Source organism: Chanodichthys erythropterus, chromosome 9 (genome assembly GCF_024489055.1).
Source record: "Chanodichthys erythropterus isolate Z2021 chromosome 9, ASM2448905v1, whole genome shotgun sequence".
Classification (NCBI taxonomy): Eukaryota; Metazoa; Chordata; class Actinopteri; order Cypriniformes; family Xenocyprididae; genus Chanodichthys; species Chanodichthys erythropterus.
In genome coordinates, this window is record NC_090229.1 from 33,935,609 (window position 1) to 33,958,508 (window position 22,900).

The 22,900-nt window shown below is 37.4% G+C and overlaps 2 protein-coding genes across 10 annotated transcripts; both read right to left on the bottom strand.

The window, feature by feature from the left end:
- Positions 1-2,240: 2,240 nt before the first annotated feature.
- Positions 2,241-8,282, bottom strand: qng1 (Q-nucleotide N-glycosylase 1). 4 transcript variants are annotated; one of them, XM_067394046.1, is made up of 5 exons: positions 8,252-8,282; positions 5,435-5,777; positions 5,082-5,338; positions 2,929-3,124; positions 2,241-2,719 (listed from the first exon to the last, which is right to left on the bottom strand). In XM_067394046.1, the coding sequence occupies exons 2-5, from the start codon at positions 5,769-5,771 to the stop codon at positions 2,490-2,492; spliced, it is 1,020 nt and encodes a 339-aa protein (XP_067250147.1). In that variant the 5' UTR covers positions 5,772-5,777; positions 8,252-8,282; the 3' UTR covers positions 2,241-2,489. The 4 variants fall into 4 exon arrangements, with proteins under 4 accessions (XP_067250147.1, XP_067250145.1, XP_067250144.1 ...); XM_067394044.1 differs by having other exon boundaries at positions 8,257-8,273; XM_067394043.1 differs by lacking the exon at positions 8,252-8,282 and adding an exon at positions 7,786-7,848.
- A 518-nt stretch (positions 8,283-8,800) lies between these two features.
- hnrnpk (heterogeneous nuclear ribonucleoprotein K) lies at positions 8,801-22,873 on the bottom strand. Of its 6 annotated transcripts, none has more exons than XM_067395406.1 (19): positions 22,826-22,873; positions 21,809-21,918; positions 20,392-20,442; positions 18,400-18,497; positions 18,264-18,320; positions 17,608-17,651; positions 16,731-16,803; positions 15,354-15,467; positions 15,148-15,276; positions 14,753-15,069; positions 14,569-14,658; positions 14,140-14,193; positions 13,963-14,005; positions 13,575-13,587; positions 12,622-12,663; positions 10,929-10,964; positions 10,067-10,128; positions 9,822-9,991; positions 8,801-9,733 (listed from the first exon to the last, which is right to left on the bottom strand). In XM_067395406.1, exons 2-19 carry the CDS (start codon positions 21,864-21,866, stop codon positions 9,703-9,705), a joined length of 1,482 nt encoding a protein of 493 aa, XP_067251507.1. In that variant the 5' UTR covers positions 21,867-21,918; positions 22,826-22,873; the 3' UTR covers positions 8,801-9,702. The 6 variants fall into 6 exon arrangements, with proteins under 6 accessions (XP_067251507.1, XP_067251508.1, XP_067251512.1 ...); XM_067395407.1 differs by having other exon boundaries at positions 22,830-22,854; XM_067395411.1 differs by lacking the exon at positions 14,569-14,658.
- Between the last annotated feature and the right edge of the window lie 27 nt (positions 22,874-22,900).

Here is a 22,900-nt window from a genome sequence, read left to right on the forward strand (position 1 = left end):
TTCAATGCTAACATTGAGTAGAAATGTTAATAACCGTCATATAGTAGTACTTACTGCAGAGGGCGCTCTGAGGCTCAGGAAGAGGAATCTTTGATTGTTTGTCTCTCTGAAGACATTTGTATCCTAAAAAATATTTTAATTCTATGAATATATATACCTGACATGCATAGGAGTATCTGCCGCAGCAATCTATAGGCTATAGGATTAATAAATAAATGTTTTATCAAGTAATCACAAATGACTGTGAAAAGTCTATGCTAATCAAGGGTGAGAAAAGCAATGCATACCACGTGACAACGCCAACTGATAATTCAGCAGCGGTCTGGAAAATAATTTAGGCCTGAATAATGAGAGAGGGTAACTTTAAGACATTAGTTCACTTTCAAATTAAAATTTCCTGATAATTTACTCACCCCCATGTCATCCAAGATGTTCATGTCTTTCTTAAGTCGAAAAGAAATTAAGGTTTTGATGAAAACATTCCAGGATTTTTCTCCATATAGTGGACTTCAATGGACCCCAAACGGTTGAAGGTCAAAATTACAGTTTACAGCGATCCCAGGCGAGAAATAAGGGTCTTATCTAGAGAAACCATTGCTCATTTTCTTAAAAAAATAAAATGTTATATGTTATAACCATAAATGCTCATCTTGAGCTCTCTTCTTCTCTATTTGAATCCCGGCAGTGTAGACACTGCTAAGTGTATTACTGCCCTCCACAGGTCAAAGTTTGAACTAAATTGTCATATAAAATATGCTAGTGCAAGTATATAACAATTAGTTCAAACTTTGACCTGAGGAGGGCAGTAATACACTTAGCAGTGTCTACATTGCCGGAATTCAAATAGAGAAAAATGCTGCATCCCAATTCGCATACTATGCGTCCTAAATAGTATTCGAAAAAAGAATTAGTATGTCCCAAATTGTAGTATGTTGAAATGAGTATTCCAAAGATACCCGGATGGTGTACTTTTTCTGGTTAGAATTTGAAGTGCAGATCCGTGCACACTTCTAACGGCTAATATTGCCCATAACACATTGCGCTGTGGACGAGGATTCGATTAGAACTACAAATACGAATAAAAAGTGTTTAAAAACTACAAACATGACGGACGTGAGAGGTACGACGGTTAAGATAAAGGGGCTTGAATGATTAATAAGCAGTGTCTAACCTGACAAAAAGATGTTTATTAAATGTTATCCACATTATATTTCATCTGCAACAGCATTGTGAACTTTTATAACGATGTGTTTGGTCATTAACTTTTAAATGCATCATTATGCAAAGATGAGGAGAATTCTCTGCATGAAAGACCCATGACTGGCAGATCAACGTGCGACTTCATTTCTCTCTGAAACGGTAGGAAAATAAATTTAATTCAATGTGGAGGATTTTAATTTTAACATTGAAGTCCATTATATGGAGAAAAATCCTTTAATGTTTTCATCAAAAACCTTAATTTCTTTTCGACTGAAGAGAGAAGGACATGGACATCTTGGATGACATGGGGGTGAGTAAATTATCAGGAAATTTTAATTTGAAAGTGAACTAATCCTTTAAATGACACAAAAAGTCAAAACAGATCCCAGACACAGAAACATGACAATATGACGATTCTTATTTTTTTTTTAATGAAATATTAAAGTATTAGTATGAATTGGGCCTATTTATCTGTGCACATCTTTCCCCTTTTTTTTTAAACTCATGTGCCCTTTAATCAAAATAACTTCCCCTCCCTCTTGCAGGACATCTCATCTCTTCTCTGATGACGTGTTTACTGGCGGGAGGGCGGGGCAACCTGTCAATCACATGAGTTCACAGCAACAGAGTACCTCAGGGATGACGTGTTTTTGTAGGCCAACCCGGAAGTTAGCAGCGCACGGGTTCCCTCGATCGAAAGCATTTTTTCCATAGATATTTTCTATGAAAGTGTACTTGGGATATGAATAATAAAATGAGAAAAATGTCCACACATTTTGCCATAAAAAAAATTAGGTTGTTGTCGCAAAAAGAGCCTATTTCAGGCTTTAGTATAGCAAAAGTATGAGGTTTTATGTAACTTTTATATTTGCAATTACTGAATTAGTGTGAGGGACATCTGATTAATAGGAAAATGTTGATTTTATTACAAACACATTTTATAATAATATTCAGAGAGCTCCCAGTGTCCATAACTTCAAATAATGACCAATAATAATAGGGATTTGATGCCTGAGATGGGAAAATATGTTTTTCTGGAAGTTAAATATGTCATTAATGTTGTGGGGTGTTCGGAAAAGTAATACATTTTGGTAAAAAAAATCTAAAAATGTATAAGTCCAAATCGTACCATTTTCATGGAATGACTCATATACACACAATGACTGTTTCCCACTATTCTCTTTTAACAAAAGTATTTATACCAAATGCAAATCACCTCATTTTCATAACTTTATTTAAAGGTATACAACATGATACAAAAAAGAACTTGGCAAAAAAAGATGATGCTGTCAATAGTAGATGCAGCGAGTGTGATGTATTGGAATATGTGCCATTTCTTTGTGGTGTTTTTTAGCATAGGGCCACAGGTAAAAGTCAATAAGAGCAGAGTTGATGTGACAGCTCTTTCCATCTCTCTCCTCCACAAGCTTCCACAGATGGTGCCGGACTCTCTCCACACACCAGATGGAGCAACCCCTGATCTCCACCTCCCGCCTCTCACCCGAGCTCAACAATTCACCTGTGAAAGACCTAATAGTCACTATAATAATACTGGTAAGAGTATCTGTCTATTATGTTAAGATTAATCAATTATGTGACAAAGATATTTTTGTGAAATTCACAAAAATAATCAAGTGCATGTTGCAGTCTTTCACATCAAACAAAGGTTTTGAATTGAACAAAAATCTCCAGGTTAAATTAATAGGACAACTGGAAGGCACAACAAACCGTTTTTCAATGTCTCCATAAGGGCATCAGAGTAGCGTAAAGCCCCAAGGTACACGAGGCCTTGTGGCACCCTGTAGTCAGCGAACATTGTCAGGTAGTCAAGGTTAGGGATGTTGCCCTCCCCTCGTGCCTCCATGATGCCCCAAAAGTCTGCCACAAGGATTTGAGCCCTTTTGTAAAATGAGATCTTCTTACCCTACAAATACAATATACACAAAATATTACACATTATGACGTGATATATCTTGTGAAAAGGAAGTACACTTTAGCAAGCTTTTAAAAAAAGTACTTTTTACAGAAATAATATACTTTATAGTGCCCATATTATGCTTTATCAGATATTACCCTTCATGTAATTAAGCGGTTTGTGAATGTAAAAGGTCAAAGATCAAAGTGCATGACAAATAAAGTGATTTTCTCCTAAAAGAAAGAATCGATTCTGAACTGCCGAAACGAGTCGTCAGTAATTCAAGTCTTCCTTCCCGTAGGTTTATATCATTTGCATAGTGCCAATCTATGGTTTTCATTACCTGCCCACAAACTACTAAATCTACTTTGACCTGGAATCAATTACTATAGTTGTAGCTAAGGCCTGGAAACCTTTGGTTTGTGTTGTCGACATACTGAGAAGATGCTGTTTTCAGTGCTGCAAATCCTTCAAAAGGATGAGAACTCGTGCTGGAATTGATACGGTAAAGCCGACACCATCGTTACTGTTTGTATCACTGTGTATCAAGTGAGGGAGATCCGGAGCTAAAATTCAGTTATGGTAATGGCCGTTTCATTTCCAACATGTGCTGTAAGTGGTAGATCAATCACAACAGACTGAGTCATCTGACCAATCAGATCAGAGCAGGCTTGCAGAAAGGAGGGGTTTAGAGAGACTGAATTTTCGAATGAACCGTTTTCAGAAATGAGGTGATGTGTAATGTATATACCAAAAAAATAAAGTGTTGTTTGATCTGGGTCCATGTAAACCTATTGTAGGAAATAAAATGAGAAGCCTTTAAAATGGCATAAGGGGCACTTAAGTACAAACTAAATGTAATGCTTTTAGACTCTTAACTACATATTATTTACATTTAAATTAAATTGTAATATAGTTTACATTATATTAAACAATTAGTTGAACTTAAGAGTGCTTGCTTGACATTTATATTTCTATTTAAACTTTATTTAAATTACCCATTTGTAATGATAAAGTTGTAATTTAGTATATTTAAAATATATTTACTGTAGATGTAATACTGAATAACAAACTACAGTTAAAATTAAAATCAAGTTCTTTACATTTGCTATAGTTTGTTAGTTAACGCATAAGTGTACTTCTTTAAAGAGGACTTATGATTCAATGTTCAATTTTCTTTAGTGTGTAATGTTGCTGTTTGAACACAAAAAAGTTCTGCCAAGTTACGAAGCACAAAGTCACTCCAAAAGAGAATTATTCTCTATATCAGCATCACTGTTTCTGAACTCCCTGAAACGCCTCCATTGTAGTCTTGAGTTTTCTTCCAGGAACAAACACGTCACAATATTCCTAATTCAAATAATTCCTGTCCAGAGCAAACGCAAAAAGAGGCGAAGCCTGGTTGAGTTAGTTAGTTGTGAGTTGAAACTCACGGGTATGATAAGGGCTATGACTTTTCCCAAAACACACTCGAAGCGACTGACCAATCACAACACACTGGTCCAACTGACCAATCAGAGCACACTGTGCTTTTTGGAAGGAGGTGCTTCTAAACTGAGCATTTCTGACAGACTGGGAAAAGAGGGGCTGCAACAATATCAATTATGTGTAAATTATTTTTTTTTTTCATGTAAACCTATTCAAGATTGAAAAGGGGCATAATAAGTCCCCTTTATAGCACAACATAACATTATGAAAAGTTAACTTAAGTTCACTTAAGTGGTCTTTTATTTCAGTTAATATTATACTTGAAAGGATATTTAAAAAAAAAAAATAAATAAATAAAATTTGAAGTACACTACAAGTGCACATTCAACACAATTAAGTGTGCTTATTTTTCACAAGGGATCTAACATGCTGGTGAAAGCTAAGCAAGTTGAACTAAAGTTCTCAAAAGCCATGCTTTAAATGACTAAACTGAAATTGTACTATTGATTTCAAAAATGTTTAATGTGAATATATTCACCTCATATGTGGCTTCATCTCTGTATGACGGTATATTCTGAACAATATACTTCACCATCCTCTCTGCATCATTCTCACAATGACTCATGAACATCCGGAAGGATCCACCATGCTCCATGAGCACTCGTCCGGCCTCTGTTAGGGCCTGGTGACGCTCTCTCAGCATGGGCATGGGAGTAGAGTTGTCCGAACGCAGGACTTTGGCCAGCTCGGCCTCACTGATCTGAGAAAAGTAGGTGGGGCTCGTAATGGGCACTCCTAAATGAAGACATCATAAAGTTGAACTTTCACAGAACACAAAATGGTTCTTATAAAATGAAAATGATATAAATTCAGAGATACATATTCAGTCACCTCCATCCATAGCTCTAGTCACCGCAGCACAGAGAGACATGTACCCTCGATAAGTGTTTCCCCTGCACGTGACCTCACACTGTTCTTCCTCCTTCTCAGGCCAGAAGGAGAAGTTCATGGTGTCGGTCACAAATACCCAGTTGATGGCATCATCCGAGTCTGGTGAAGGTGCTAGAGGATTCATCATTTTCCAGCCGCTGGCTGTGAATTCTTCACTGTCACGGAGCTCGTAAATCATCTGCGCCACACGTTTAACACCATCTTCATCCACGAACACATCTCGACTCCGCTCGGCCACAAACTGACCAGACTCTCGAGGGGACAGTGGCTCCTCCATTGTTTTCTGTTTGGGAAGAAACATTGCATGACTATGGCTATGTTCACAATTCAGTACTTGCTTAGTTGGGGACACTTAAAACTGAGCTGAATTGAGCTGGCATATGATTAAAGCACCAGTTTTCTGCAGAGCTGCTTCATAGATGATTCAACAATGCGGCATTTCATAACTGACAAATTCTGCAACATCGACGCTGTTATTGAACGTAACTGAATCAACATTGAACTGACTCAAACTGAACTATTGTCTTTTAGCCAGTGCTGGCTCTGGATAGATTACTTGTAGTTTACAAATTACATGACAAAAATTGTAGTTTGTAATTCATTACATTACACATTTTAGTTAATATAATCTGATATGTTTTGATACTTTTAGATTTATGTTTGACCTTACTCGTTTATCACATTGAATTGAATAGGATAATATTGTACCAAATTGATATAAAAATACAAGGAGAAAGAAAATATATTCCAAAGAAAATATCCATTTTTGTCGAAAGAATTCCAGGCTCAGTTCACACTCAGCCAATAAGATTCCATGTAGCATTTTCATGGATCAGTTGTCTCTTCTGATTGGTTGACAACTTTTGACAGCGTTTAATCCAGAAGCAAGCAAATTAATTTCTGCAAGAGCACGGAGAGATTTGGTAGCGCACAGGACACAGTTTGAGAGTGCACACGCAATATCTGAGCAAGAAGAGAGGCAGTTCATAAGAGAGTACTGTATATTTGAGAACGGGCATCCAGTTTTGTGCGAGAGCAAAGGAAATCCGCACGCGAGCGGAGAGATTTGCGCTTGCGCATTACATTGATGTGCTCTCGCGTCACAATAATGTGCTCTCAACATTTGTCAGTAAAATAACTCCATAGGCAATCAGTACTGTGATTAACGACCAATAAAATCTTAAGAATCGGCTGCGGGGCGGCATGGGCCTGACTTCTGACGTCACACTTGGATGTGGGCCGGCCGGGTTGGATGTCCACCGCAGGCTGCAGCGAGACGCTTCTTCTCGCCCACACTAAAAGCGAGCTCTGCAGCAGACTTCTTCCCGACAGTCAAAGCGGCGTTACGTCACGAAAGTGCAGACTCATAGGAAGACCGCGAGTGTTTAGGGTGCCATTTGGGACAGGGCCAAGGCCGAATTCCAAACGGCATTTTTGAACCCTTTAAGGGCACTTTGGGAAGGGGGACGCCATTTGTAGGGGCGTTCCAAATGGCTAGATTACACGCAAATGCCTTGCTCCATCCAAAGTCCCCATTTCAAGGGCTCTGCCCTTCAGAGCGAGTATATAGGGATGCTCACATCCGATTGAAATTCAACCTAAATGTAGTATGTCCAGATTATATTCATACTACATACAACCAAACTTTATAGAACATACATTTTTTTAACGGTAGTGAAGTAGGTACTTAATCAAAATTAGTAACTACTCAGAGAGTATGTGATCTGTTAACGCACAGACCATCTGAATATCCCATGCATACTGGAAAGTTACATAATGTGTACAGTATACTGCAGAAATGGAGTAGACTATGCTATTCCATCTTTATGTGTTATTCAAAAATGAAATAATTAGCAATTAAATCATTACTTAAAAATGCATTAGATTTCTTAATCTTTGTTTTATGACTATTTTTCAACAATTGTAATTCTAACATTTTTCTAGAAACTTGCATTTTGTGTCATGTGCCTCGTTAAATAGTACTTACTGAAAAGCGTCAAAAATCGTACAGTCCTTTAAAATTTAATCAAGCAATCTTGCTTTAGTTTCCAGCCCTGCTAGAATATTCGGTAACTTAGTAGTCAAAGATCATTTCTACACAAGTGAGGAGTGCAGGACAGGAGGGTCTGTGTGTGAATGTCTCCTGGTACAAAGTACATTAGGTCGTTTATCTACTGCATATTTACTGAATTTTTTCTTCGTAAGTAAACCTATAACACCTAATAACAATTAGAATTTGGAAATACACACGCTGTAGTTTTTAATTTCCGTGTTAGTCAGGCTAATCTTACCGCTTGTTTTCAAGCTAAAACTCGTGTCAAACCATCACGCGGATTTTGTCTGGCCGTTTTGGCTTCAAGCGGATTATAAATGCGCAAAAATGCGCAATGTATACAGACAAGTTTTTTTTTTTTGTACAAAATTTTATAATATGCATGCTGTTTGGACCCCTAAAAGCATATGGACACCTAAAAATATATTATGTTGTTCAAAAATTAAGACAAATGAAGTCTTGGACACTTTCTGGCTATCAGACTTTATGGAACAGGTTTTTATGTTAATATGACATATGACCTACACTACACCATGAAAAATGACTTCTACATAAACTGGTAAAACATATTTAATAACGCTCAGAACAGAAAAGCTTTAGCGTCATTCGTTTGCACTTGGTTTGGTATTTGTGCATCTAATGCAATACATTTCATTTCATTTCAGAGAGTTTTGTGTTTTAAGCAAATAAAAATGTTCAAATACCGTACAGTATGTTCAGGCTGTATTGAAAACTCAACTGTGTCAAACAATATCTAAACTTCATCACAAACAAGGTGTGAAGCCATCAAGATTACTGTCGGCCAAAGTGCGAAAAAAAATCTCTTGAGGCAACCATTTAACTTCATGTCTAGCATTGCTTGCATGAATGTCAAAGGAATAAGAACACAGGACAAAGTTTTACTGCAAAAGGTTCAAATATTGTTTTCGAGTCATATATGGCACTTTAACCCTCCTCTAATGATTGAGGTGATATTCTGGTAGTTCACTTGAGGGAAATTTAATAAAGTTCAAGATAACTATAATTACATATTAGGTGAATATGGACCACATCATTCTAAAATATTTTGCATATTCATTTGAACTATTTAAGCCATTTTTTAGGGCCTTACTGAACTACATTTGTAAAGTAGGACTTTACTTCATGTAGGTATTTTTGTTAAATGTTTGTCTAGACATGATCATTTTCATTTTATAGAAGGAATTAAGTGTATTGACACAATTAATAATCATACCACACTGAAAAAAATGGCAATTCCTTTATTTCAGACAAATGACAAACTCTACAAATGTGCCTGGTTGAAGAACTTCAGAGAAAATTTGAGTAAAAAAATAAAGATAAGAAAAATAAAAGACAGGGAGAGTGAGAATTATTGTCCTGCTCCGACTCAAATATAGTCTAAAACTTCAAATCCACTTATGTTTTCTTTTCTTCTTAAAAAGAAAAACGCATACAATGATTATGAGCCTTCTTTTAGGATGGCAGGCCTACAAAAAATTCCAGAGGTAGAGTAATTTTTTTTAAAACACTAGATTTTAAAAACCCAGCAACAGACAGGAGAAAAGACATACAAAAAAAACGTACTGCAAGCTTTCAGTACCTGATGAAAATATCTGTATTTTTGCTGAGGAAAAACATCACATGAATGAAACAGAGTGTAAAGGATATATTCATATGTCCATAGTAATCATTTTCCATAGTATCACTGGATATTTACATTTTATTCTCTATCAAATGCAGTTTTAGAACACTCAGAGGTGTTTAAAAAATAATAATAAAAAAGAAGGGGGGGTTGAATGTGTACATTCCGGATCAAGCTTTTGGAATAGTGGAAAATTTTCCTAACTAATAAAACATTCACTCCAAAAGGGGGAAAAAAACAACAACGTCCTGTTGAGAAGCAACTATCTGCTCATCCAAGATTTGTGTGAAGTGATAGTTGGCCCATATAAAATTAATATTTATAAAAACAACCAAAAGAAAGAACAATCTCACAAAATCCACAATCAAGGACAACCAGAGGGCTCGGGCTTGTACGATTCTATGAGGGATTCCTATAAAGGTGACAGACAAGGACGCGTCATGTGTCAGGCCATCACGCGGTGACGAGGACTTGAGCTTCAGTTGGATGGATATCCTGAGAAACAAGGGCTGGTTAGTTCTGGCGTCCCAAGAGGTGTAGAGCGCTGATGAACAGAGAGAGTGGGAGAGAAGATCAGTCAGCATCATAATGTTTTAGTCCACTGTGAGGTGATCACTCAATCTGTAACATACCTGTTCTGTAACAGGTACTGAGCGTTCTGGATCTGGTCTTGGGTTCCTGTGATGGTGATGATTCGGTCCTCAGAACCCTGTAGGGGCTCGTCAATTTTGATTGATGCTCCGGACTCATGGCGAATCTGCTTGATCCTCTGACCCCCTTTACCGATGATCGATCCGGCCAGCTGAGAATCACAGCAGGAGGAGTTAAATACGTGTTTCATGTGTAAATGGTATCGCATCAGGAGTGATTTACTCACATCTTTAGGAATAGTCACTTGTGTGGTGATCACAGGACCTTCACTGTAACTACTTCTTCCACCTGAGCATAAAGAGAGGGAAATGTATCATAATGGGATATGTACAACTGGAGAATTTCAAGTCTATTTGAATTTGAATTTTTCTTCTTTTCAAATTATTATATATATATATATATATTTTTTTTTTTATTATATATATATATATATATATATATATATATATATATATATATATATATATATATATATATATATATATATATATATATATATTTTTTTTTTTATTATATATATATATATATAGCTTTGGACACACCAAACCGATGGTCAGCCATCGGAGAGAGAGAGTACTTTGATTGGCGGTTCAGCTAAGCGAATCAGCACACGAGAAAAAAAAGAAAAAAAAAGCACAAATCTGGCTAAAACAAATGACGGAGTAAAGGAGGAACACACTACAGGCACTTATTCTTGTAATTTCATCTAATTTGAACAGTAAATTATTTTAATAAAAACATGGCTTTGTGGAATCAGGACGTCAAAGCTACACGAGTAAGTCTGTAATGAGCAAGACTGGTGTGAACAATGGTAAAATCAAGCGTTGCTTGCTTTGTATACCCACAGTTCTAGATCTTCCAGTGTTTCGAATACAGACTACTGCCACCTGCTGGTATGGGGGAGTCATGTCCTCATGCAGGCACAGAATATACGTTCTATTTGATTGTCGGCTGTAATCTGTGCGGTGTTCAAGTATAACTTTTTTGCCCCAATCCGAGGCGACGTCACAGTCGGCTTTCATCAGCGCTAGTTCTTTGGCGTTGGTTTGGTGTGTCCCTATCTTATTATAACAGGATGGTGTACTTACCAGACTGATAGGAGGAATCCCAAGATGAATTATTGTCTGAAACAAAAAGAAAAAGTAAATAATCTTTACTGTAACAGCAGTGGTTCCCAACCTTTTCCAACTCACGGCCCACACAATCAAACACTTTAAGTTTCTGCGGCCCACTGCAAGAATTTTAACGGACCCGACTAGGTGTCATGTTGGTTAATGATGACTTACAAACAGATATTAACACTGTATTTACTGAATAATTTACTGAATAAACTGGCAATGAACAGAAAATGCAGATAATGGGTTACACCGAGCCCAGGCCTGGTTCCAGAATCAAATTGGGTGCTCTAGCCTTAGTTCACCCAAAAATGGAAATTTTGTCATTAATTACTCCCCCTCATGTCGTTCCAAACCCGCAAGACCTTCGTTCATCTTCAGAACACAAATGAAAATATTTTTGATGAAATCCGAGAGCTCTCCGACTCCATAGACAGCAATTTAATTACTACTTTAAAAAGGTCCATAAAGGTAGTAAATACATCACTAAAATAGTCCATGTGACTGCAGTGGTTAAACCTAAAATGTAATGAAGTGACTAGAATACTTTTTGTGTGCAAAAACAAAACAAAAATAATGACTTTACTCAACAATTTCTTCTCTTCCCTGTCGGTCTCCTACGCTGTTGACGTAGTGAATGCAGTGCAGCACTTCCGTGTTTTTACGTCAGAACGCAGTCTCATTATTGGTCGGCTCCTGCGTCAGTAGCTCACACATGCGTCGTGCTGCTCAGTGTACAGCGTCGGCCAATAATGAGTCAGCTTTCGGACACAAACACAAAAATATCTTAATTTGTGTTCCGAAGATGAACAAAGGTCTTACGGGTGTGGAACGGCATGAGGGTGAGTGATTAATGACAGAATTTTCATTTTTGGGTGAACTAACCCTTTAATGCATGTATATCAGATTTTTGTCTTGCCCACTGCTATGGTCACATTGACAATCATTGCAAATTTGAGAGTGAATTCCACATTTGCTGCAAGTACATGGCTGTTAATCAATGAAGCGGTCTACACTGCACAATAAATCACAATACATCGTGTCTACACTTTGTTTGATAAAATGAGATTGAACAAAAGCGGTGAGTGGATTCAAACTAACTTAAATACATCTGATTGGCCATTGCATTCCAGAAATTAACAGATATACCTGTGATTGGCTACACTGCTCAACACTGCAAAAGTATGTTGTAAATAGAACCATTTGACGCTGTCCAGAGCACAAACACAAAAACGCACTGGAACGTTTGCTAAATCTGTGTTGCCAATATCCTATTATTAAAGCTTCAACTGTGGAACAGGGCCTGGCCGAGCGTCAAGAGACTCTGGCACATAACAATTAGACCTTATAAACTAAAATCTTTGTGACTAACCTATTCTAATGCAAAGGTTGGTGTTTTTTATTTAGCATTTACTAAGCACTGTATTTCGGGCTGAAAAGAAGAAAGTTGCAAACGGAGATCAGGCTTGATCTGCTAAAGCTTTTTCCAGTAAAATAATGTGTAAAGTGAAAAAAAAAAAAAAAGTAAAGTAAAACTAATATAAGTTAAATAATGTAAAGCTTCATTTCAGCTGCTTGTTCTCCGCTCCAACACGTGAACACTAGAGCTAGGTAGTCTTTTTTTTTTTTGTCTTTTTGATGTCAGGCGTTGAAGATTTATCCTTACTTGTAGATGAAGAAACATCTGCAATTGTCCTTTTCATCGACCCTGTTGATAACCATTTATCCATGTTTAAATCTGTTGTAGCCTACAGTAACTGTATGCAGCAAAATGGCAGATAAACTGGTGGTTTATTCTTAAAACAACCGAACAGCGAGCTTAGATAGTGAATATACAGTAAACAGTTTAATTTTTTGGTATTTAATTATATATTGAATTTACATATATTAACAAAATTATAATTTTGATTGTCAAAATAGTAAATGGCACCCCCCTTCCCCGCAATATCAAAAACCACCGGTGTACAGTAAAGATATGTAAACTGGGCCACTCTTTTGATAGTCTTGAAAGTAAAAAAAAAAAAGTGTCCCAATTTACTTGAATTCACTCAGTAAATAATTAAAACTACAGAGCCCCTAAAAGGACATGGTGATGGTTAAAGAAAAAAAAAAAAGAAGAGATGGATGGAAAAGTTGTGTTTCAGTGCTTTTGTATTCACTCAAAAACATTTTCATTTGTAATGGAAATAATATGTTGTGGGAGGAAAAGCTATATTTCAGTGAATGCAAAGTTATGAGAATGCAATTTTTTTGGTGAGATAAAGGAAAAGCATTGAAATATAATTTTCCCTTACATGTAATGTTTTCCCATCATCATGTCCCCTTATATTTTAAAAACTATTTTAGATAAACCAACCCCTAGACAACATGCAGCTAATAAAGTTGTGGTTAGTTGCTTCACACAGTCAGATAATCTTCCTGTCTAAGTGGGCAATACTCGGCCAGAGTAGTTAGTCAAATAGTTTATAAAACATTTCAAAGACTTTGGTGAGACTAAAAGTTGACATAAAAAGGTGAAACAAATTTTCCTCAAGAAAAAAAAACCCAAACAAAAACAATTTCATTATGAGCCACCTTTCGAATGCAAAAAAGCAAATATGTATTTAAAGAAACACTTACCATATCCATCATTCTGTAAAGAAAGAGAACAGAAGAGTGAGAATCAAAAATCTCAAACACAAAAGTTTAAAGGCAACTTACAGAAAACAATGTGTCCCTCTCTTCTCTTTCCAAGGACCCTAATTACTCAAACATCAGGTAACACAGTTGAGCTGCTGTTATGGATGCTATTGTGATTCCTCTTGTGACTGTCTTTTCTTTCATATTGTGATGTATATAAAAGTGAAATGCCTTCTCCAATATTTATTCATTTGTAATTTCAAAAAAGAATGGTCCATTTTTATTTCATTGGTACTAAGAGGCATGGACTCTGGTCTTTAAAATGTAGTTTGAGTCATTGCAATTTTATTATTTAGTTCCGTTTCAAGAAATAAGACTGAATACTGACCATGCTGCCTCCATAACGATCACTGCGCCCTCGTCTTTCCCCACTGGAGAAAAAAAGAAAACTGATAAATATGGCATACAGTGATTAACTGCTAATAACATCCTACACAACACAAGAAAGCATTATAGCTGATAACAAAGGAAAACTTGAACAGCACTGATTCAACTGAAGACTTACTGCCGCCTTTCTTCCATGTGGCCACGCTGGGAGCTGTAGGAGTACTGGTCATCACTGTAAAGTTAGAAACACAGCATTCATGAACTGTTATCCAACAAAATGACAAATCAATATTTAACGATAAACCAAAATTAAAATTCTTGGGGAAAAAAAAAAAAATGTCTAAAGTTTTTTAGATCCTATTTATGTTAAGGCTGGAATACACTACACAACTATTAATTTGAAAAACTAGTCATCATACACAAAACAACTACACATTTTACACACTAACGGGCTTTCAAGTCAAAGTTCTTCAAACACTGAACTAAATTAAAGTTGCTCCAAACATAAACTCATGCAGAAACATGCGCCTCAATACATGAGTGTTCTAAAATCAGTTAAAAATATCAAAGACGTGTGATATTCTCCGACAGTCTGTGGCCATCATACACTATACGATTTTCTGTGACGGTCAACTCCGACTGCCCAAAATCTGCAGACTGGCTCTGACTTTCAGCTACTAGCGTTGACTTGTCCAGACTGCAAATAAGGGGAAAAATCAAGGCAAACGGCATGTGGTGTATTCCAGTCTTTATATTTCAATGGAATAAAAATATATATCAGAGTTGCTCACCCTCTCCTGTGATGTGGGGGCCCCATGGGCATGTTTCGCGGGGGACGACCCCCTCCTCTCCCCCCTCTCTGGGATGGAGGGGGGCCCCTGCGTGGGCTCATGTCATCATAGTCTCTCCTGTTCTGCATGTGGTGGCCACCACGACCTCCACTGGGGGGCATTCGATCAAAGCCGCCTCCGCTGCTACGCCCCCGCGAAGAGAAGCCTCCCATGGGCCGACGGCCCCGCTCTTCATACGTACTACTGAAGCCACCATAGTCGTAGGTCTCGTCGTAAAAGTTAGGGTCGTACTGCTGAGCTCGCCCTTTAATGGGAGCCTGGAAAGAGAGAGAGTTAATGAGAAACATGTATAACACCACAGTGACAAACAGCACTGGGAAATATGTCAGTCTGACCTCCACAATGAGCTCTAGCATGGTCCTAATGCACTGCACCACCCGCTCTGCCTTGCCCCCCACTAGCACCACACGGTCAGTGGACTGAGGACAGCACTCCTGAAAGAGCTTGATGGTGGTCTGGGTGCTCTAGAACAGAAGGTTTTTGATCAGCACAGATATAAAATTAATATTTTATGGTTAAAATTCTCATTTTAGTGTCTTACTTCACGAAGTTCCTTAATCTTGGCACCCTTCACGCCAATGATGCTTCCAGCTAGACTCTGATGGATGAGAAGCCTCAGTTCACAGTCAAAGTCCACGCCCTTATGATGTTGATACTGCTCCAACCAATCAAGAGACGAGAATCAGATGTGCCATTCAAATATACAGTAACAGCTTCTCATCGAGGGGTAGGTGACATAATGTTTATGTAGGTGACAAACATTTTAATATAAGTTGGTCGTTAAAATTAATAAATATATTAGTAAAATTTTTTTTTTTTTTTTAAATCGCTGTAATTAATGGTGATTAAAACATTTGAGTTTTTAATATTTTAATATACTAATAATTTCACAGTTACTCTCCAAATTAACGTAGAAACAATTTAAAGGCAGTATATTTCAAATATTTCTGTAATGGCATCTTTTTATGAACGAAGGCCAGTTTAACTGAAACTAATACTGGTACTAATGCATTACAGTATAATTGAAAGCTATCAATTTCAACATTAGGCTTAAAAATAAATTTTAATTTAAGTGAACTTAAAACAATCTTCACATAAACCCATTATAGTAAAATGTCATATTTACCTGTCTAACAGGTAGGAAATATACAGAAATTTAATAAAGTTATCAAACACTTTACAGTCTTGACTGCATAAATTATAAATTAAATATAGATTAATCCTTATTAAAGCTACAATTTTCTCAGACATCACAGCAACTGGTTTATTAGGCTGCTGTGACTTTAAGAACTGCTGCTGCCGTACATGAAGCAGAACTGACACGCATCTCATTTCCTCTTAACTCTTTAAGTTAATTTAAGACTGCTCTTTTGAGGATACTAGACAAAACTGAAATTTGGGCATAATTCTGTTATTGTTTGTTCAAGCACGAAAGAGAACTTGATACCTTGTGTCACACAAGACAGACATTCACAGACAGCACATTCTCGTTTGTCTTGTGGCGCTTGAATGGTTTAAAAGCATTTGCGTGAATAAGAGCATGATCATATAATGTAACACTAGCCAAAAATGGATGCTGTATTAATGCCATTAAAATCACGCAATTAATAACGCACTAATTTTGACAGCATTAAATAAATAATACGAATATCTATTTAATTTTTGAATATATATAATATCATATTTTTACTTTTAAAATAAAAATAAATAAAACTATTTAAAAAGTCAAACTGCAATGCTGAAATTTAAAAATATACATATTATATAATATATAAATTATATATTTAAAATGATCTGCCTACGTGATTCCGAAGCAAACCATTTTCTATGTAAATAAATTAAACTAAAATAAACCAAGATAAATGTGTATCACCCACCCCTACTCCCATGTCATATATGAATTGTGAAAAACACTCACCTCTTCTAGAGTAGGTATGATCTTCAGCAGTATCTCAGCTACAGTGGGAATATCGGCACTGATGCTTAGGATTCTGTCAAAGTAATGTATCGCATTCCACGAGAAGAGAGAAGAGAGCGGATATTAGACCCACGAACAGCCTGAAGAAAACGCTCAGTGCTTTTGTTAGCGCATTTAAATGTGAGGAGAGGGAACAGACCCCAAAGAGAGTCATGGAGTCATGCACCCCTTGGTCAAAGGGGAGTGGAGAACACAGGAAAACAAAGAAAACAAACTGAAGCTCCTTCCCGTTGCTGAAATGTCAAGATACAGGGAAGGTCAAGGTATGAAACTGATAGAGGGGTGTGACAGTGCGGAGACAGAGAATGGCAGAGATGAACATGAATCAAGCAGGTTCCAGATCCAGTAGAGAAGAGAGACAGATGATAGATTAACAGACAGGGGGGTTGGGGGTTGTGGGGGGAGCAGTGGAGCAAAGTTCAAAAGTCAGATACCACAGTAAAACAATACAACAGACAAAAGGGAGAAAATGTATTTTGCACTGCCCCTTCACCATAAATAACTAAATTCAGCCTTGTATTAGCAAGAAACCTTTAAAATGAAAACTGTGGAGGAAGTACATTTCCCAAAAGTACAAAATGTTTCTGACGTCGGAGAGGGAAACAGGGTGGAAAAGGGCTTCCCTTACATGACAGAAAAGGCATTTGAACATAGCACAACAGCATTTAAATTCATATTGATCGTCATGGCAGCATCATACTCATGTTTCATGGTAGAAAGGGAGTAGTTTGTACATTAAGGATGTTAAAACAGTTCTGATATTGGCAGTAACAGAGCTGATATGACTTGGAGGTTGGAGTATCTGAGTGGCACGTACCGCTCGGGCCCACTGCTGTCTGGGACTGACACAGTGGCATTGTACTGCAGGGGGCGGGGCCAAGTACCCAGAGCAATCAAGCACACGGATGTCAATCAAGTAAGCCGCCCAATAGGAAGGGCGCGATTATGGGTGTGGCCAACCAGGGAGTCAGGAGGTCAGGCGGCAACGCAGGTGGGCGGTACGAGTCGATCCGGAATATGGGAATTGGCCAAAAATGAACAGAAAAATAAAAACAAAAACAAAAAAACAAGGAAAAGGGGAGAGGGAGTGGAAGAGGAATACATTTTTTAATTGGAAACACTTTCAGTGTGAATTCTCATAATGTTGGAGGAGAATGGAGAACAGGAGAGGAACAGATTATGAGAATATGTACTAGGCCAAATACTATTTTAGCCAGCATCAAAAGATTCATATATACTCTTCAATTAACTCAAGAGTACAGTAGAATGTGGGGTATTTATTACACAGCACTGCTTTTGTAACACAAACTGCCTTGGTTCCACAAAATCTATCATTTTCCTTGGACAAGGATGATGAGCTTAAAGTGTTCTGTTGGTTTTTATACCATTAGCATTATCATACTATAACCCAGTTCTACAAACATCTACCACAGAAAGAGTGAGAATGTGCAAACTAAACAAAAGAGCACTCACATCTGTGCGCAGAGCTTTGATATTCTTCCCACCCTTTCCGATCACCGCTCCGGCATTCTGGAGAGAAGAGTCCATCAGCATTGAGGTACAGCAGGAGAAACAAAACTCAGAAGTCATGGGAAACTCAGGGACTTACTTTGCTCTGTAGCAGAATTCTGAGCTCCACCATGTCATCAGAATTTCGTGATCGCTTATGGGGCTTGTCCTCCTCAGTATCCTCAGCAGAGCGCTTACCTGAAATGGAATTCGCAACACATATGTTTATCGTGTAAAAGTTGCAATGAAACGGAACTTAGCGACAGATCTTTTCTTCAGTATTGTGGCATACATTAAAGCAGTGCTTCCCAACCCTGTTCCTGGAGGCACACCAACAGTGCACATTTTGGATGTCTCCCTTATCTGACCCATATATTTCTGGGCTGCATTCCACTCCAAACTTTCATGCCCTTCACTCACTAACTTTCCTCCGTCTCATGAAATCGGATATGCGTCATTGCTTACATTGCATGAGTGCCCACTACTGGCGGAACTCGTGCATAAGGTTTAAATGAAACGCACGTATTCACTTGGAATTCACTATGGAGCTGATTTATTATTTAAACCCCTTTTACCAATTTGTTTTATGCACCATTCTAAATGCATATAAGCTGTTGGAGAAAATATATAAAATCCTATAAGTATATGAGCTGTTGAAAAAAAATAAAATAAATAAATAAATAAATAGATTACTAAAATTATGTGATTAAATCGAAACATAATTATTAATATATTATACACTATTCATTCAAAAATAATGAATATATCTCAAACTTCAGTTAAGCACGATCTGCTGTGACATCATAATCAAGTTGAATTGTGAGATATAGAGCTGCTTGAAGTGTAAACCAAATTAGACTCGCTCCCTCGGTCAGAATCGAGGGGACATGGGTCTGTCCATATAAACTTCCCTTGTTCAAGTGGACGCACTTCAAAATGGCAGCGAGAATCCCCCCGAGGGGAAGTGCTTAGTGAAGTTCATGAGTGTGTGCCTAAAATTGGAGTGGAACACAGCCCGGTCTTGGAGTCTCTACTAATGAGTTGATGGGTTGAATCAGGTGTGTTTGACTGGAAAGAGTTTGAAAATGTGTAGTATTGGTGTGCCTCCAGGAGCAGGGTTGGGAAACACTGCATTAGAGTGTAACATTATCTATATCGGTTTTTGATTGGATGTTGAGATGTGGTTGTGGCACTCAATAGTGCAGGTCAACAGTCTTCAACCTTGCTCGTGGAGGCCCACTGCCTGAATTAGCTGATTCAGGTGTGTTTGATTAGGGTTGAAGCGAAACCCTGCAGAACAGTGGGCCTCCAGGAGCAGGGTTGAAGACTTCTGGCGCAGGCAGATGAACGCAAGTTTGCACGTTTAAGTGGACTAAATGTCTGGAGAATTTGGCATATGTGATCAATGAAAAGTTTGTTGAAGATCCAGTTCAGACACTTTGATTAATTTACAGGGTCAAAACAATGTTTTAAAAGTTAAATCTATACATGGATGAACCGCTCATAATAATGTCTATAACATGCATTTAGAAAATAGGGTTAATTTTCATTTCATGTTCTTTAGCCTACTGTATGATATTTGCTATCAAATTTCTAAGGCCTCTAAATAATCAACATGATCAAAATTTTGCTGAAAAACCTGTGGTACACCATCTACTACATACCTTCTGTTATCTGATTGATAGTTTAGACTTTTTTTTAGCAAGTAAAAGGCCATTGAGGGCCTATTTACACCTGGTCACTTCATGCGTTTTCTCTGATCAGACGGCTATTTGATCGTGAGAAGACCAGGTGTAAATGCCCTCCAAAGTGCTCTTGTGAGGAGGTGGTTTGAGATGCATTTCAGATGAAACTGCACAACTGTAAATGCATCTGGTTGTTGAAACCACATATGTACATTTTACTCCTCCCAAAATGTTAAAAATAAATGTGTGAGAGCGTGTTATAGGCGATATGTTATAACCAGATATGACGGCGCTGCTGATGCATAGCCGAGTATCTCTGGTATCTCTTTAAATGAAACTGAAACTAAGTCGCAGAAGCTCAAATCACAATAATCATCATTAAAAGTAGTAAGACTAAATGATCTTACCAGTGCTGATGCCGCTCTTTCTCCTATTGCGGTCTTTGATCTTGAAACTAGCTGATGATAAATAAAATGCAGCTCATACATGTTGCTTTCATTGACGTGAACTCCGTTAAATTTGCATATAGCGCGGGAATCGAAGATCGGATTTATATCCGTTTTGCGGAGACACAAACTATTCCATTTCAGAAAATTAGATTTTTCTAACTATTATTTCATGTGTCTGGATTTAAAGGGTTAGTTCACCCAAAAATGAAAATAATGTCATTTATTACTCACCCTCATGTTGTTCCAAACCCGTAAGACCTTTGTTCATCTTCAGAACAAAAAATTAAGATATTGTTGATGAAATCCAATGGCTCAGTGAGGACTGCATTCACAGCAATGGTACTTCCTCTCTCAAGATCCATAAAGGTACTAAAAATATATTTAAATCATTCATGGGAGTACAGTGGTTCTATCTTAATATTAGGGCTGCACGATTAATCGCATGCTATTCTCACGCGCATTTCGTCAGTAAAGCCGGTTCCCTGATTACCGCTAAATCACAATCACCTGCTTTCAAATGGAGCGCCATTTAATAGACTGAGCCGTAGATCACTGAAAAGCCACGCAATATCGCGTTCATTATCGCAGGCGATTCATCTGCGATATGAACGCGATATTGCGTGGCTTTTCAGTGATCTACGGCTCAGTCTATTAAATGCCGCGACGAGAATATTTTTTGTGCACCAAAAAAGAAAAAAAAGACTGTTTAACAATATATAGTGATGGCCGATTTCAAAACACTGATTCAGAGCGTTATGAATCTTTTGAGTCGAATCAGTGATTCAGATCGCGTATCAAACCGCCAAACTGCTGAAATCATGTGACTTTGGCGCTCTGAACCACTGATTCGATTTGTTAAGCTCCGAAGCTTCATGAAGCAGTGTTATGAAATCGTCCATCACTAGATATTGTTAAAAAGTCATTATTTTGTTTTTCTGCCGCACAAAAAATATTCTTGTCACTTTTTAATATTAAGGTAGAACCACTGTAGTCACATGAACTGATTTAAATATATTTTTATGGATCTTGAGAGAGGAAATACCATTGCTGTCTATGCAGGCCTCACTGAGCCATCGGATTTCATCAACAATATCTTAATTTGTGTTCCGAAGATGAACGAAAGTCTTACGGGTGTGGAACGACATGACCGTGAGTAATAAATGACATTAATTTCATGAACTAACCCTTTAAAGGGTTAAACAAGTTACTGCACAAGAAACAGAAGGATTTTGGGAAGTGGATGGTAAAAATTGGATGACGACTAACATGTTTTTTTCTTTGGAAAAAGAATGCATACTAACAACATTCAATATATTGGTTCCATTTTGATTTTATGCTGCTTTAAAAAACAAAAAACATCATCACAGTATCTTACCATTACTATCTTTGTTGCTGTAGGTCTCCTCTTCCTGCGGGTCGTTTTCTGGCTCCATTATCTATCTACAACAAGTGGAGATGAACAGCTCTCTCTTTCCTAACGGATGCCTAGGGGGAAATACAAGTAGTGCATGACAGAAAATGTTATGACCTGATAGGATGCTAGTCCCAAGATTGTTTGTATGATCATTATAGGGATCCCATCAGAATGAACGCTTCTCTTTTTGTCCATGGAGCATGATTAGTGCAAAACACAGTATTTAAGAGAAATGATTAAAACAAAGCAGAACTGAAACTAAATGTTCTGGTAGCTATTCTGCAGGAATAAGAAAAACCTTAAATATGGACTGAAAAGCAGTACACTGCAATATAACGTATCTAAAATTAGAAAGAAACTCAAGAATGTTTTAAAAACAAACCAACACTTGGGTTGTGTATCAAAATGTATTGGGCTGCCTACCTAGACAGCATTGTGCGCACTACAAGGGCATATGAACGCTCGAACGCGCTTGTGATGCTCACTAACTATTCGCCAAATGATTCCTAACGATGTTATCTAGATATGCAACTTACAGTGCTCTGAGACACAGGATTACTGTAAATAAATTGATTAGTCGCCATCTTCCTGTACGGAATCAGCTGCATGACGGGCTAATTAACAATAGTTTCAGGAAGCTAACGAGCTAGCTAACTACCATAAAGTATTTTTTCAATAGAAGTTCTCATGGTTACTACCTTTGGTGGTAAAAATTAATAAAACAAATAAACACAACGCAAACGCTTATTTCAAACTGTGGAAATTACTGTAGATGAAATAGCTGATTAGGAATGCTAACTTCCTTTAGCTAACAGAGATGAGGTTAGCTATCTAGCAAAAATGCAACTTAACCGTGTGCACAAAAATGTACGTTATATCGATAATTTAGAACTGTGAACATGTTTTACACTGGAATATATTGGTTTACTGTGTTAATAACAATAATAGAATGATTTTTGTATCAGGAAATATACCTACCGACCTGTTCCTGTCTTACTCCCCCTTCGTAACAACAATGACGCACTAAATCTTTCTAACGCCGATGTAGCGCGG